The sequence below is a fragment of the Geotrypetes seraphini genome, chromosome 1 (assembly GCF_902459505.1).
Source record: "Geotrypetes seraphini chromosome 1, aGeoSer1.1, whole genome shotgun sequence".
Classification (NCBI taxonomy): Eukaryota; Metazoa; Chordata; class Amphibia; order Gymnophiona; family Dermophiidae; genus Geotrypetes; species Geotrypetes seraphini.
The window spans coordinates 34,258,858-34,276,252 of NC_047084.1; the positions used below are offsets into that span (position 1 = coordinate 34,258,858).

The window sequence follows — 17,395 nt, forward strand, 5'->3', positions numbered from 1 at the left end:
TGGATGTTGATTTTGATATACAATTTTATGCAGGTATCCACTTCATCATGGTTTTTTCCTTGCATGCTAGTGTCTGGAATATCACGCATCACGTTTGTGATGACGTCATGATGCCCGGTTCTTTTGAATGAGCCGGGCGTGTCTCTCAGTTCTGCAGCCATTTTGAGGTGGGTCAGCCATGTTGGTCTTATTACACAAACGTTTTTGGACATTCAGATGAGGCGATAAGAAGACACAATTTCCCCTGATGTAGCCTGAGACAAAGCAAAACAGAAGTGCTTTCTGTTGGGAAGAAGCAGTTTTGAATAAACTAAAGAACTGTATGAAAGAGTGTCTGAGAAATGCTACTTGAAGATAAGTTTGCTCTGTCTGTTTATATCACGTTTCACTATACCTCTTTATATGAACTTGTTACTACTTTTTGCTCAGAACTATTGCCATTGTTATAATATTTTGGCAGATTTAACCTCTCATTCTATATAAGGACAGGAAAAGATTTTGATACTGATAAGAAAGAATGAAACAAAGAATGAAAAATTGATGATATATATGTATGGAGTTTTTTCAATCCAGTGATGATACGGATAGCTTAGGATAATGTAGAGTTCCGGCTGTCTGTGTATGAGGTCTGTTTTCTCCATTTTTTGTATATATTTTGATTTCTGTCTTGTTTGCTTTATTTTCAATGAGAAAGTGTGAATGAGGTTTTTCTTGTTAAATTCAGTACACAGTATGTTATTTGCATTTTTAGTTGTTATATACGACTGTACCTTGATATTATTGGGGATATACTAGTACCAGTATTGACAAAATTTTAGCTTTTGTTAAAAAATGCTTTTCAATTTAAGTCTTATTATTTTGAAACCTCCTTGGAAAATTACACAATATTAATTAGAAGGTTTCAGATCCAGATTTAATGAGTTGAAGTTCAAGATTCTGAAGTAGTTTTCTATTATCTTAACTTTTCCCTATTAAAATAGTGCGTTATATGTTATATGCATGACCGTTAAATTTAATAATTTCATTGTTATTGCCATTTTTATGCATTATTATTTGGTTTTCCATGTTCCTTGCAGTTTAAAGTACATTACTCAGTCTGAAGATGTGAAACCCAAGCTGCAGTGCATCATGTCTAATCCTTCCTTTTCGATGGTGACAGTCCAGTGTGAAGACAGTGGAATAACTTGGGAGACCAGCTCAAGTAGATGTTCTACACCCTGGGCATCAGAAGCTAGTACTACATCTGATGTGTACAGCATAGAAAGTTCATCTGTAGGCTCACATCCAGGAAGAGTTGTTTTTATCATGGATGAAAATAAAATTCGCAGGAAGAAAATTTTGAAATCCCCAGGCCGTGCATTGTTGTCCTCACGTGTGAAGGGAGATTTGAGCCGCAAAAGGCATGAAAGTTTTGAGAGCAGAGTGCAGGAATCAAACAGGATGGCTGGAACAAAATGTAATCTGGGTGTTGCAGAAGAACCGACTTCACGTAGTCTCATTACAGCAAAGTTTATGAATAAAGAAGACATGCCTCAAACCGGAATACCAACTTATAAAGAATCAATAAAAGCTAAAATCAAGAAGTATGATTCTGAGTCAGAATATCCAGAAGTACCTCTATATTTATCACAAAATAGAGTTTATAATGCTCCAATTTTGTCAACCAAAGTGAAGCGGGAAGAAAATACTGTCCTTAAAGAATCCTTAAACCAAATCCCATCCTCCTCAGATTTGCCACAACCTGAACATTTTGACATTAAAAAAGATAATACTACAATTCATAATGTTCAACCTGTTCTAATAATTGCTGAATCTAAGGAGATGCCTGGAAATCACATTTCGCCCCTTGACAGAACGGAAAGAAAACAAAATGTATCTTATTTGCATGAGGAATCACACTTAATCATGGGACATGCATGTTCTGTTGATGAAGCAGCAAAGCAAGAAAGTCCTTCTTTATCAACCAAGGCAGTAGATTTGGTGTCTGAAGATAAAGAACCTATTTTGTATGTTACTGATGAAGCTGAGAAACAAATGTCTTTGCCAATGACAGCAAAGTTGTTATCAGAACAATCAAAACCTTTGTTATCACATGCTACTGATGGGGTAGAAAAGGAAGAATTTAAAGTTTATTCCCCAGAAACAGCAAACATAGTATCAAAGGAGGCATCACTTACTGAGAAATCAAATGAAATTGAAATATATCAAACTTTTTCTAAGAGTGCAGACTCAGTGATGGATGAAGCACCATTTACTTCATACTTTGATGATGAACCAGAGACAAAAAATATTCTGACTTCTATACCTGAGATTGTGAACTTCATAACTCAACAGAAAAAATCTGTTCCATTTGATGAGATGAATAAAACGGAGAAAGAAGATGCTGGAGTTCCCTTACCAGTTACATCAGAATTTAAGCCTGAAGAGGCCCAGTTCCTTTCATTACATCTTGCTGATGAAACAAAGAAGGAAGAAATTAATCTCTATTCCCCAATTCCATCAAAGCAGAAGTCAAAACAATCAAAGTCTATTTCTCCTATTGTTATTGATCAAGCAGAAAAGAAAACAAGTCCCTTATCTTCACATGAGCAAGAAACATATGATTTAGGCTCCTTAAACAAAACTCCTTACTCAGATTTTACACAGCCTGAACATTTTGACATTGAAAAAGATAATACTACAATTCATAATGTTCAACCTGATCTAATAAATGGTGAATCTAATGAGATGCCTGGAAATCACATTTCACCCCTTGACAGAGCAGACAGACAACAAAATATGTCTCATTTGAATGAGGAATCACACTTAATCACAGAGCATGCAAAATCCATTTCATCATATCCAGTTGATGAAGCAGCAAATCAAGAAAATCCCTCTTTACCATCCAAGGGAACAGATTTGGTGTCTGAAGATAAAGAGCCTATTTCATATGTTACTGATGAAGCTGAGAAACAAATGTATTTCCCAATTACAGGAAAGTTGTTATCACAACAGTCAAAACCTTTATTATCACATGCTACTGATGAGGTAGAAAAGGAAGACATTAAAGATTATTCCTCAGAAATAGCAAACATAGTGTCAAAGAAGGCCTCAATTACCGAGAAATCAAAGGAAGATGAAATACATCTTCCATTTTCTAAGACTTTAGACTCAGTGATGGTTGAAGCAGCATTTACTTCATACTTTGATGATGAACCAGAGACGAAAAATATTCTGTCTTTACCTGAGCTTGTGAACTTTATAATTGAACAGAAAAAGTCTGCTCCATCTGATGAGATGGATAAAACAGAGACACAAGATGCTGGACTTTCTTTACCAGTTACATCCGAATTTAAACCTGAAGAGGCCCAATGCCTATCATTCAACCTCACTGATGAAACAAATAAGCAAATCATGCATCCTTATTCACCTGTTCCATCAAAGCGGAAGTCAAAACAATCAAAGCCTATTTCTGCATTTGTTGTAGATCAAGCAGAAAAGAAAACAAGTCCAACATCTGCACATGAGCAAAATGCAAACCTTAAAGGAACCCTAAACCAAACCCCTTTCTCGTCAGATTTTCAACATCCTGAACACATTGACACTGAAAAAGATGACACAACCATTCATGATGTTCAACCTGATTTAATACATTCTGAATCTAATGAGATGTTTGGAGATCAGATAACTCCTCTTGACAGAACAGACAGGAAACAAAATATATCTTCTTTACATGAAGAGTCATACTTAATTACAGAGCATGCAAAGTTCTTTCCATCATGTCCTGTGGATGAAGCAGCTAGGCATGGAAGCCCTCCTTTACCAACTAAGGAAGTAAATTTGGTTTCTGAAGAGAAAGAACCTATTCCATATGATACTGAAGAAGCAGAGAAACAAGTTTATTTGCCAATGACAGCTAAGTTATTATCAGAACAGTCAAAACCTTTGCTATCACATCCTACTAATGAGGTAGAAAAGGAAGAAATTAAAGTTTATTCCCCAGAAATAGCAAACATAGTGTCAAAGGAGGCACCACTTACTGAGAAATCAAAGGAATATGAAATATATCAAACTTTTCCTAAGGCTTTAGACTCGGTCATGGATGAAACAGTATTTACTTCATACTTTGAAGATGAACCAGAGACGAAAAACATTCTGTCTTCTTTACCTGAGCTTGTGAACTTTATAATTGAACAGAAAAAACCTGTTCCATCCAATGAGATGGATAAAACAGAGACACAAGACTCTGGCGTTAATTTACCAGTTACATCAGAATTGAAGCCTGAAGAGGCCCAGTGCCTTTTATTACATCTCACAGATGAAACGAAGAAGCAAGACATTCATCCTTATTCACCAGTTCCAGCAAAGCGGAAATCAAGACAATCGAAGCCCATTTCTCCATTTGTTATGGATCAAGCAGAAAAGAAAACAATTCCATCATCTTCACATGAACAAAAAACATATGATATAGGATTCTTAAACCAAACTCCGTACTCAGATTTTCCACAACCTGAACATTTTTATAATGAAAAAGATGATACTACCATTCATAATGTTCAAACTGATCTAATAAATGGTGAATCTAATGAGATGTCTGGAAATCAGATAACACCCCTTGATAGAAAACAAAATTTATCTTATTCACTTGAAGAATCAATCTTAATTACAGAGCATGCAAAGTCCATTTCATCATGTCCTGTGGATGAAGCAGCAATGCTTGGAAATCTTCCTTTACCACTCAAGGGAGTAAATTTGGTTTCTGAAGAGGAAGAACCTATTCCATATGTTACTGATGAAGCTGAGAAACAAGTATGTTTGCCAATGACAGCTAAGTTATTATCAGAACAGTCAAAACCTTTGCTATCACATCCTACTAATGAGGTAGAAATTAAAGTTTATTCCCCAGAAATAGCAAACATAGTGTCAAAGGAGGCACCACTTACTGAGAAATCAAAGGAGCATGAAATATATCAAACTTTTTCTAAGACTTTAGACTTGGTGATGGATGAAGCAGCATTTACTTCATACTTTGATGATGAACCAGAGACGAAAAATATTCTGTCTTTACCTGAGCTTGTGAACTTTATAATTGAACAGAAAAAGTCTGCTCCATCTGATGAGATGGATAAAACAGAGACACAAGATGCTGGACTTTCTTTACCAGTTGCAGCCGAATTTAAACCTGAAGAGGCCCAATGCCTTTCATTCAACCTCACTGATGAAACAAATAAGCAAATCATGCATTCTTATTCACCTGTTCCATCAAAGCGGAAGTCAAAACAATCAAAGCCTATTTCTGCATTTGTTATAGATCAAGCAGAAAAGAAAACAAGTCCAACATCTGCACATGAGCAAAATGCAAACCTTAAAGGAACCATAAACCAAACTCCTTTCTCCACAGATTTTCCACAACCTGAACACTTTGATACTGAAAAAGATGACACAATCATTCATGATATTCAACCTGCTCTAATAAATTCTGAATCTAATGAGATGTCTGGAGATCAGATAACTCCCCTTGACAGAACAGACAGGAAACAAAATATATCTTCTTTACATGAAGAGTCATACTTAATTAAAGAGCATGCAAAGTTCATTCTATCATGTCCTGTGGATGAAGCAGCTAAGCATGGAAGCTCTCCTTTACTGACTAAGGAAGTAAATTTAGATTATGAAGAGAAAGAGCCTATTCCATATGATACTGAAGAAGCAGAGAAACAAGTGTGCTTGCCAATGACAGCTAAGTTATTATCAGAACAGTCAAAACCTTTGCTATCACATCCTACTAATGAGGTAGAAAAGGAAGAAATTAAAGTTTATTCCCCAGAAATAGCAAACATAGTGTCAAAGGAGGCACCACTTACTGAGAAATCAAAGGAACATGAAATATATCAAACTTTTTCTCAGGCTTTAGACTCGGTGATGGATGAAACAGTATTTACTTCATACTTTGATGATGAACCAGAGACAAAAAATATTCTATCTTCTTTACCTGAGCTTGTGAATTTTATAATTGAACAGAAAAAACCTGTACCATCTGATGAAATGGATAAAACAGAAACACAAGACTCTGGCGTTTCATTACCAGTTACATCAGAATTGAAGCCCGAAGAGGCCCAGTGCCTTTCATTACATCTCGCAGATGAAACGAAGAAGCAAGACACTCATCCTTATTCACCAGTTCCAGCAAAGCGGAAATCAAGACAATTGAAGCCTATTTCTCCATTTGTTATGGATCAAGCAGAAAAGAAAACAATTCCATCATCTTCACATGAACAAAAAACATATGATATAGGATTCTTAAACCAAACTCCGTACTCAGATTTTCCACAACCTGAACATTTTGATAATGAAAAAGATGATACTACCATTCATAATGTTCAACCTGATCTAATAAATGGTGAATCTAATGAGATGTCTGGAAATCAGATAACACCCCTTGATAGAAAACAAAATTTATCTTATTCACATGAAGAATCAATCTTAATTACAGAGCATGCAAAGTCCATTTCATCATGTCCTGTGGATGAAGCAGCAATGCTTGGAAATCTTCCTTTACCACTCAAGGGAGTAAATTTGGTTTCTGAAGAGGAAGAACCTATTTCATATGTTACTGATGAAGCTGAGAAACAAGTGTGTTTGCCAATGACAGCTACGTTATTATCAGAACAGTCAAAAGCTTTGTTATCACATCCTACTGATGAGGTAGAAAAGGAAGAAATTAAAGTTTATTCCCCAGAAATAGCAAATATAGTGTCAAAGGAGGCATCACTTACTGAGAAGTCAAAGGAACATGAATTACATCTTCCATTTTCTAAGACTTTAGACTTGGTGATGGATGAAGCAGCATTTACTTCATACTTTGATGATGAACCAGAGACAAAAAATATTCTGTCTTTACCTGAGCTTGTGAACTTTATAATTGAACAGAAAAAGTCTGTTCCATTTGATGAGATAGACAAAACAGAGACACAAGAAGCTATAGTTTCTTTGCCAGTTACTTCAGAATTTAAGTCTGAAGAGGCTCAATGCCTTTCATTACATCTCGCTGATGAAACGAATAAGCAAAGCATTCATCCTTATTCGCCATTTCCAGCAAAGCGAAAGTCAAAACAAGCAAAGTCTGTTTTCCCATATGTTATGGATCAAGCAGTAAATCAAACAAGTCTATCATCTACACAAGAACAAAACACAAACAATAAAGGTTCCTTAAACCAAACCTCTTCTTCCTTAGATTTTTCACAACCTGAATATTTTCGCATTGAAAATGATGAAACTGCCATTCATAATATTCAACCTGATCTAATAAATGCTAAATCTAATGAGATGTCCAGAAATCAGATAGCACCCCTTGACAGAATAGACAGAAAACCAAATTTATCTTATCTGCATGAGGAATCTGCAAAGTGCATCTCATCATATCCTATTAATAAATCAGCAAAGAAAGAAAGTCCTTCTTTACCACTCAAAGCAGTAAAACTGGTTTCTGAAGAGAAAGAATCTATTCCATATGATACTGATGAAGCTGAGAAACAAGTGTGTTTGCCAGAACAGTCAAAAGCTTTTTCATCACATCCTACTGATGAGGTAGAAAAGGATAATGTTAATGTTTATTCTCCAGAAATGTCAAATGAACCTGAAATATATATTCCTTTTTCTAAGATTGCAGACTCAGTGATGGATGAAGCACCATTTACTTCATTCTTTGATGATGAACCAGAGACAAAAAATATTCTGACTTCTATACCTGAGATTGTGAACTTCATAACTGAACAGAAAAAATCTACTCCATCCTATGACATGGATAAAACAGGGATAGAAGACACTGGATTGTCTTTAGCAGTTACATCAGAATTTAAACTTGAAGAGGGCCAATGTCTTTCAACATATGTCACCGAGGAAACGAAGAAGCAAGGCACTCATCTCTGTTCACCAATTCCAGCAAAACGGAAGTCAAAACAAGCAAAGTCTATTTCTTCATTTGCTGTAAATCGAGAAGAAAAGAAAACAAGTCCATCACCTTCACATAAACAAAATGCAGATTTTAAAGAATCCTTAAACCAAATCCCTTCCTCCTCAGAGTTTCCAGAAACTGAACATTTTGACATTGGAAAAGATTATACTATTATTCATAATGTTCAACCTGACATAGTAAATGCTGAATCTAATGAGATGACTGGAAATCAGATAACACCCCTTGATAGAGCAGACAGAAAACAAAATATCTCCTATTTGAATGAGGAATCATACTTAATCACAGAGGATGTAAAATCCATTTCATCATATCCTGTTGATGAAGCAACAAATCAGGAAAATCCTTTACTATCCAAGGGAGGAGATTTGGTATCTGAAGATAAAGTGCCTATTTCATATGTTACTGATGAAGCTGAGAAACAAGTGTGCTTGCCAATGACAGCAAAGTTGTTATTGGAACATTCAAAACCTTTATTATCACATCCTACTGAGGATGGAGAAAAGGTGGAAGTTAAAGTTTATCCCCCTGAAATTACAAACATAGCATCCAAAGAGACATCACTTACTGAGAAATCAAATGAACCTAAAATCTATCTTCCATTTTCTAAAACTGTGGACTCAGTGATGGATGAAGTAGCATTTACTTCATACTTTGAAGATGAAGCAGAGACAAAAAATGTTTTGACTTCTATACCTGAGATTGTGAACTTCATAATTCAACAGAAAGCATCTACTCCGTCTTATGAAATGGATAAAACAGAGAAACAAGACACTGGAGTTTCTTTACCAGTTACTAAGGAATGTAAGCCTGAAGATACCCAGTGTCTTAAATCATATATCACTGAAGAAATGAAGAAGCAAGACACTCATTCTTATTCACCAGTTCCAGCAAAGCGGAAGTCAAAACAATCAAAGTCTGTTTTCCCATATGTTGTGGATCAAACAGAAAAGAAGAGAAGTCCTTCATTTTCCAATGAAATGATAAATTTAATATCAGAAAAATCTTGTGATCTTTCAGTAGACCATGACAATGAATTGGAGAAACAAGGAGCTCTACATCACTCAACCAGTATGGTAGACGCATTAAGAAATGAGTCAGAAACTCATTTGTGTAATACTTTCCAAGAAGCAGAAAGTCACAGAAGTCATTCTGTACCAGATTTGCCTTTGAAACCTGATTTAATTTCAACCCAGTTTTCCAGTAACAGACAAAATAAGCTAAGTAATGATGCCAGTGAAATGCAAATAATAAGTGTTAATGAAATTGCAAAACCAGCAGAATTAGTGCATCCACCAAATAGACCTGTCATTACTCAATTAAAGGAGCCTGGGGATATACTCAAAGACGCAAATGATCCTGAATCACAAACAAATGTTTTCAGTATTGTTTCTGAAGGCTATGAGATATTAAATATCCTTGTTCCCCCCCAGATTTCTTCAGTGGATCAAGAAGAGAGCAAGCACATGCAAGATAAATTAGAATATTTAGAGGAAAATCCCATATTCAAAACAAAACCATTGCTGGGTGTAGGTGATAAAGTTTCTAATCAGCAATCTGATGCAAACATTTTAGACAACAAGAAGGATAACAGTAAACCAAAAGAACTACTGATAAAAAATGATACTGGAAATAAAGAACTTGAGGAGGAAGTCTTTCCATTTTTAAAAAGTCAGAAAAGCATCAGTGATATGGACTATTTTGAAAAGTACTCTTTAATTGATGACAATGTTCCAGCTGAGGTCAACATAAAAACATTTGCAGACAAACAAGCTTTAGTTGATGTGAATGAAAACCCAGAGAAGGTTAAAGAATGTGTTTCTTTGACTGAAAGTCCTGATGTTTGTATGTTGGAATCTGAATATTATGATTTTGATGAAGCATTTTATGGAACTGCAAAAGAGAATGATCTACCATCTCATATAAACTCTTGTAAAGTTCTGAAAGCTCAAAAGACTTTTGACAATGAGACTAAAGCAGATAAAAATGGAGATCTAAAATCAGAAAGCAAAACTTTATTTACCACTGAAGAAGGAGTATTAACACGTTCTCCGTTCTTTCCTGTAAATGTTAAATACATCGACCCAGAGCTTCTGGAAGAACCACCTGCTTTACCATTTTTATATAAAGATCTCTATGAAGATGCAAAAGGAGATACAAGCAAAAAAAGCAATGGGCAATCTGATGAAGACAGCATAGATTCTGAAACATCCCTACCCTGTAGAAATTCTGATACAGATGATGGAACTGGAATATATTTTGAAAAATATATTCTAAGAGATGAAATTCCATTTGATGTAAGAGAAGCTCAAAAAGTCAATAAAGGTCTGACTGAAGTTGTTTCAGAGCAGCTTAATGCATCAGAAGTTTTAAGTGAGGAATTGCTTGAAAATATTCCCAAGGGTATTACTGATGTTTGTGAAGAAAAAGAGCAGCAGTCTGTATTTGTTCAAAAAGATGGAAATGTTAGAGATGCACAGGTTGAAGAGAAAAATGATCTCTTTGTAAGAAGCAAAATTTGCTCTCCCCATCAAGTTGAAATGACCTGTGAAACATATGTTTCTCATAAAGATGAGTTGACCAATTTTGGTCTATGTGGAACATTTGGTGAACATGATTTGGTTACATCTGATGATACAAAGAAAGATCATCAGTTTGCTGACAAAAGCCTGAAAGATGGTCTTCCACAGAGTCCTGTGTTGCAACAGATACTAGAACAAAAAGATAATATAAACAAGTTTTCTCAACCTGAAGAAAAAGAGCCATTGGAGGCAGGTTGTTTAAACCAAGAGCTTCAGGAAGGTCCTAAACATGTGCAACAAAAAATGGAAAATGCTAAGAAGCAAGACAATAAAAGAACTGCTGGCTTCCAAAATGTACAACTTAAAGAGGGTGTATATAAGTCATCTCAAAGTCCAGATTTATTTGAAAAAGGTGAACACGAGGAAAAAATGAACAACATGTATGGACTAGATATTACTACTAAATTAACTGCAGAAGATGGATCCTTACAAAGTGTAGAAGAAAATATATCACCACTTCCAAAATTTGAAATTCAGCCTGATAATGTGATCGATAACCTAGATTTACAAAATTTTGCTTGCAAACTAGAGGACATTCACAGACTATCAGAAACTGAAAGGAAGCAAGGTATTGCCTACAAGGAAGAAGCTGACGAGTTGATGGACTATGATGTTATTACTCATGATGAACTTTTGCAGGATGAATTGCTCTCAGATTATGCACATGACGGGTTTATATTTTCAGAAGACAGAGAGTCTTCTGATCAGGCTAGTGAAAGTACATATGACTTTGTCAGTGATGCAGAGCTAAATGTCCCTGCCGAACATGAACAAGAAGATTCAAGATTTGAGATAATAGATTCGGAGATGTTAACAACAGAATTATCTGAAAAATACTCAGAGAAAGAGTTGAAAAAGTCTCAAATCGATACTTATTGCTACACATGCAGATGCCCAATCTCTGCCATTGATAAGATTTTTGGAGCACACAAAGATCATGAAGTGACATCCTTGAATAAAGTGGCTGCTGAGATGATGGTAAGAATATACATAAATATTTTTACAATTGATAACATATTTATACAATTGGCTTGCTATTTAAAAAAGGTTATATGTTCACTGGTGACCAGTGAACATTTAACTTCTCTATCTGTGTATTTTGAGAACTTATACAGATAATATCAGCTGAAAATCTGACTGAATGGCCTTTATATCTGTATAAAAAGGTTTGGAGCAGAGTGAGAGCAAATGGAAAAAAGATCTGGATAACAGCAATATTTAGCCCCTACTCAGATAACTTATAGTGCCAGCATGTATATTCAGGGGGAAATTCTATAAGAGGTGCCTAAAGATAGGCACCTAACTTTCTATCATTTCATTTGCCAGAGATGTACTGTTTCAAGTAACTATAAAGTTTTAGTTGCCTCATCTCTCAAGCAAGTGTGCTCTAAGCAGTGGCGCAGTAAGGGTGAGTGGTGCCTGGGGCAGTGGCGCCTCTCCCCTGCCCTCTTACCCGTCCCCTCTGCCACGCGCGCCCCCTTCCTTTTCCCTGTGCCTTTTTAACTTCTCCGGTACAAGCAACGTTCCCTCGTCTGGTATCAGCTCGCCCTTTTGATGTCACTTTCTAGGCGCGGATCCTGGAAGTGACATCAGAGAGCGCGCCGATGCCAACAATGGGCAGCAATCTTACACCAGGGAAGTAAAAAAGGTAACATATGCTTTATGATGAAGGCCACTAAGAATTGGTAGCCTACTTCTGGACTGACTCCTTCCAAGTGGCGTAGCAAGGGATGTGTGGAGGGTGCGGTACACCCCAGGCATGGCCTTCCTAAGGGTAGGGCAGCACCCCTCCTCCTCTCCATCCCCCCCCACCCAGCCGCCTGCCCGCTTACTTCCCACTCCTTCTCCTTGCTGCGCACGCCCCTTGCCTTCCCCCGTGCCTTTTCAGCGCTCTCTGTGACGTCATTTCCGGGACCCCGCGCCTAGGAAGTGATGCCAAATGGATCTGACACCGAAATGGGCCGTGCGCTGCTCATGCCGAAGACGTTTAAAAGGTATGGGGAAAGGGAAAGGGGTGCAAATGCGGCAGGGGAACAGGGAAGAGGGTGGGGAGGGGGCGCCGCTCATCTTTACTATGCCACTGCTCCTTCCTATAGTAAAGAGCAGACCATGTAAAAATGCAGACTTCATTCACTGCTCAAGCACATTGGTCCTGCTCTCCTTTTGTGAACAGAATTACTTTACCCTCTGCAGTGTATCTTTCCCTTGGATTTATGCATCTCAAATGCAGGATTGTGAATTTTTGGCCCTAAATCTTAACTGCCAAATTCTAGGCGAATTTTCAGATTTTGCAAGATCCACACCTTCCAGGGTGTTGTTATTGTCTTCAAAATTCAAAGCTTTCCTGAGCTTTCCTTCTGTAATACTGCTTATAGAAATATTTAAAAGAATGGGACCAAGAAGCAATCCTTGTGGCATACCATTGGTAATGGACCTATTCTCGGAATGAATTTCATTTACCACTTCCCTCCATTGTCCACAAATCAACCCATTTCTAATAGTCAATCATGCAAGGCCCATACCAAAAGTATCAGTTTATTTATAATTTGCCAATGCAGAACCTTGTCAAAAGTCCTTACTGAATCTTATACTGGATCGAGTGATATCCTCCACTTCAAAGAAATTGATCAGATTTGTCTCTTAAGACCTACCTCTAGTAAAACCATGCTGTATCAGATCCTGAAATCCATTGGATTCCAGAAACTGTAGTATCCTTTGTTTTAGCAGTTTCCATTAATTTAATTTACTTACCTAACCTCATTCTTTCTTTTACTTTTAACTTTGAAACAATTTTTATTGGTGAAAGAGACCAATACAGTATTATGTTTGAATACCAAAAACAAAACTAACATCTGTGTAACATTGGTAATACATACTTTGGCAGAAAAGAAATTACCATTTTATAGTAACTTAATAAACAGTAAGACCCCTAGCATTACCGTCTATCCCCTCCCCCATCCTGCATATATGTATTCTTATTCCACAGCCAGATGTGGTGGTTCTTTAACTCCCAGCTCCTATTACTTTCAAGTTGCTTTTACATAGATCCTATGTGACATAAACTTTTTTAATGAACACATCAGCAATAAAGCAATATCAGACAAAATTGTTTTTCCATTAATCTTCATTACCAATCATGCACATACCCTAAGTCCCCACTCCTTTTTTCCTAAACTAATAATCTACCAAATAAACCACCATGCACTGTTGGCAGGTGACTGCTGCTCTTATAACTCCTGTCACCAAGATGTGTCTATCCTTTCCCTTACCACATCCCTAGACACTTGGCCTTTTTTCTTGAGAGAGACCATATCTACTCATTAGTCCTCCAGGATTACTTCTGATTCTAAAGAAGCACTGAAAATGTCAGACATACTTCTCTAAGTTCATTTAATACTCTTGGGAGGTATCCCATCTGACCCATCACTCTTATTTTTAATTTAGCTAACTCCTTCTCACGAACAAGGTCTTTGAAACTCGTTCTAAGTCTGCCTCACTTCCATTCCTATGTGCGTTTGTTTTCAGTGGTCCTACTCTTGGTCCTTTATCTGTAAGTACAAACTTTTAAATATTTGTTAAGCATTTCTTCTTTATCCTCATCAGCTTCTACATATTTCTCACCTTCATCTTCAAGTCTCACAATTTCAATTTTGCACTTCTTCCTTTTACTAATATATTTAAACAAAACCACAAGTCTCTCCCTGATCTCCCCTTCTTTTTTATCATACTGACTACTTTTTCTCCCATCTGCATCTTTGCTTTCCTGACTACTTTATCAAATTCCTTTAGCTTCTTCAAGTATTGTATGTTTTTCTTTTTCTGGAATCTTCCCTTCCACTATCTCTTTTATTTCTTTCTCTTTTGATTTCTTTTACTGCCTGTCCCATTTCTCTTCCTTTCTGACTCTCAACTAAATGTGAGCCCTACTGCCTTTCATTCTCAACCTTATATTTGCCACCCATTTCAATGAACTACTTTTCTGCATCTCCCCTCTCAGCACTCCCACTCACATTTCTATTTCTGAACAAATCCACTCATATCCTCAATCTTTCCATTTAAGACCTTTCCCTCTCATTCTCTTCCCTTGCCTTCTTTCTACTTTCACTATCCCATTTCTTTACATTCCTTTGATACTCCCATCTCTTCCATTTGCTGGCCACTTGTCTCCACTATGTGGCCTCCCTCCATGGATGTAAATCAGGGGAATAAGAGGGGGCAATTTCCTCCCTGAAATGTTATGTTATGTTAATCAGGTTTTCTATTCCACCTTTACCTATAAAGTTCAAGGTTGGATTACATTACAAGAGGTTGGGTCAGTTACCCAGGAAGTTACAATGGACAGATTGATGTGAACATTTAATAGGAGTTGGAACGAGGGGGGGGGGGACCACAGGGGCTGTGGCCTCCCTAAAACTTGGCACTGGCTATGCTCCCTGCCCTGCCATGTCCTGTCCTGTCCTGTCCTGTCTGTCCTCTGCCGATCCCTGGTAGTCCAGAGGTTCAGCGGGCAGGAGTGAGCTTTCCATGCTCCTGCCCCGCTGCTAACCTGTTCGTTGGTGGCTGCCACAAGTTCTCCTTTCTTCAGCCGCTGAGCAGCACTGAGCAGGAGTGCGCTTTGGCGCTGCTGCTCAGCACTGAGCGGCTTCCTGACTGGCTTCCGCAAATTCTCGAAAAATCAATCTACTTGTACCTTCTACTCCACTCAGGATTTTGTAGGCTTCAATCATATCCCCTCAGCCTTCTCTTTTCCAAGCTGAAGAGCCCTAAGCTTTTTAGTCTTTCCTCATACGAGAGGCGTTCCATCTCCTTTATCATCTTGGTTGCTTTTCTTTGAACCTTTTCTAGTGTCGCTTTGTATCTTCTACTCAGTTATGTACCTTTTTAGTGCTGACAACTCCTAAGTGACAGTAATGTACATATATGATTCTACTTAGAAAAAGCACCCAGCAATAGTATTTGTACAGAAGCCCTAACTATAGGCCATGAAATAGAACATTCAGAGCAATGATATCCATGTTTGAAACCCATATGACATTATTCAGTATAATTTCCTTAGGGCTCCTTTTACTAAGGTGCGCTAGCATTTTTAACGCATACAGGAAATTACCGCGCGCTATGCTTCTAGAACTAATGCCAGCTCAATGTTGGCATTAAGGTCTAGCGCGCGGGACAATGTAGCGCATGCTATTCCATGCGTTAAAGCCCCAGCGCACCTTAGTAAAAGGAGCCCTTAGTCACAGAATGCTGCTGTTAAAAATGGACTATGAGCCTTGTTCATTTAGCACTGGTCAATGACTACAATTCACTGCACAATCCCCCTCTTTTACGAAGGCATAGTGCAGGTTTTAGCACTGCCGCTGCATGCACTAAAACCCACATTATGCCTTCGTAAAAGAAGGAGATTTGTTTGCAGTCATGGCCTTTTCACCTCTTTATAGAATTGCATAACTCTGAAATTATTTTTAGACAATTACTTGTGTTGTATTTAAAATGACAAATAGACTAGCAACCAAATTGTTTGAATCTAGTATTTGTGTAACAAGTTTGTCTAAGAATAATTGTTTTTTTCAGGGGCGATTAGAAGAATTTCTAGAAAGGCTACAGGAAAGTTCAATAAAGGCAGAGGAGCGTGTTGGTGAGATTGAGTCCCTTTTTAATCATGTTGAGGTAAGTTATCTCCTCTGACCTTTCCTTCTTTGCATTTGTATGTATATCCTGGAGTAATTTTATAAAACTTTTTCTATGTTTAAAGCCTGTTTTACATGCAGAAAAGGGTTTTTATAATATTGTGCAACTGCACACGTGCATAAGTATCGCTTGGAAAGTTCTCACTTTTATGTAATCTGTGCTTAGGTGTTCTCATAGTGGTAGCCACTGGGCAGTTCTATATAATGAACCAAAATGCAGCACACTGCTGATGAATTCTATTTCTAGCATAAGTCAGCATTTTAATTGCTAAGATTTAGGCATGTCAATAGCAGGAATAAATGTGCAAACTTAAAAGTAGCGCATTAGCATATAAATGGCAATATTTTATAACTGTAAGAATCCTACTGGTATAATGTCTATCTAAAACCAATATTAACCATAATGTGGAAATACTGATAGTTTACAATCGCTGTATGATAAAAATTAAAAGCAAATAAGATAGATAATGTCACATAGGTGCAGGGGGTTATTTGAAGGCTAATGATAGCTCACTCAGTGGTAACCTGACAAGAACATTCTAACGTCAGGCACCTGTGAGCCCTTGAAGCCTTTTCCCCCTGCACTAATAATATTGACAAGTGCATAAGAGATTCTCACAACCACCAGTATTTCCACATTTTGATTAATATTGGTCTTTGATAGTATTTTATAACTTACACGTGTAAATGTCTGAACACATGCCTTGTCCATGTGCCTCTTGCATGTTTCCCTGCATTTATGCACTAAGGCCCGTATTCTCTAAATGACACCATTTTTGGGGGGGCACCAGTAGGCACCCAAACTCAGTAAAAAAATGCTATTGAAACAACGTTTTTGGGTTTTTTTTAAATTTATAGATTTAGATGATTACAATATCAAATAATACAAAAGAAAAAAAGGTATTCCTTGGAAATTAACATTACTTTATCATTCATACAAAATTCCTTTCTAAGCCCACATTAATAGAGAGATATGATACACTTTCGAGAAAACAGATTATAAAGCGAATAAAAAGGAAATGATTCATGATTCACACTCGCGAATTCTAAACCATTCCTTACTCTTATAGGGATTCTTAATTTCCCTCCTCTTATTTCTCAGTAGTGAAACTTAACTCTTAAATACTAACTCATTTCTGTTCTCAAGCAATTAGGAATTGTTGCAGTTGTATGGG

General features: G+C 37.1%; 1 protein-coding gene across 3 annotated transcripts in view; it reads left to right on the plus strand.

The window, feature by feature from the left end:
* Positions 1 to 17,395, plus strand: part of CMYA5 (cardiomyopathy associated 5) — a 119,819-nt gene that overhangs the window by 20,685 nt on the left and 81,739 nt on the right. For all 3 annotated transcript variants that reach the window (XR_004537982.1, XM_033929703.1, XM_033929689.1), the window contains exons 2-3: positions 1,077 to 11,511; positions 16,105 to 16,200. Coding sequence is in view for 2 of the 3 variants with exons in the window: in XM_033929703.1 (XP_033785594.1) it covers positions 1,077 to 11,511; positions 16,105 to 16,200 (10,531 nt within the window). In the remaining variant the exon portion in view is untranslated. The remainder of the gene's footprint in view (positions 1 to 1,076; positions 11,512 to 16,104; positions 16,201 to 17,395) is intronic.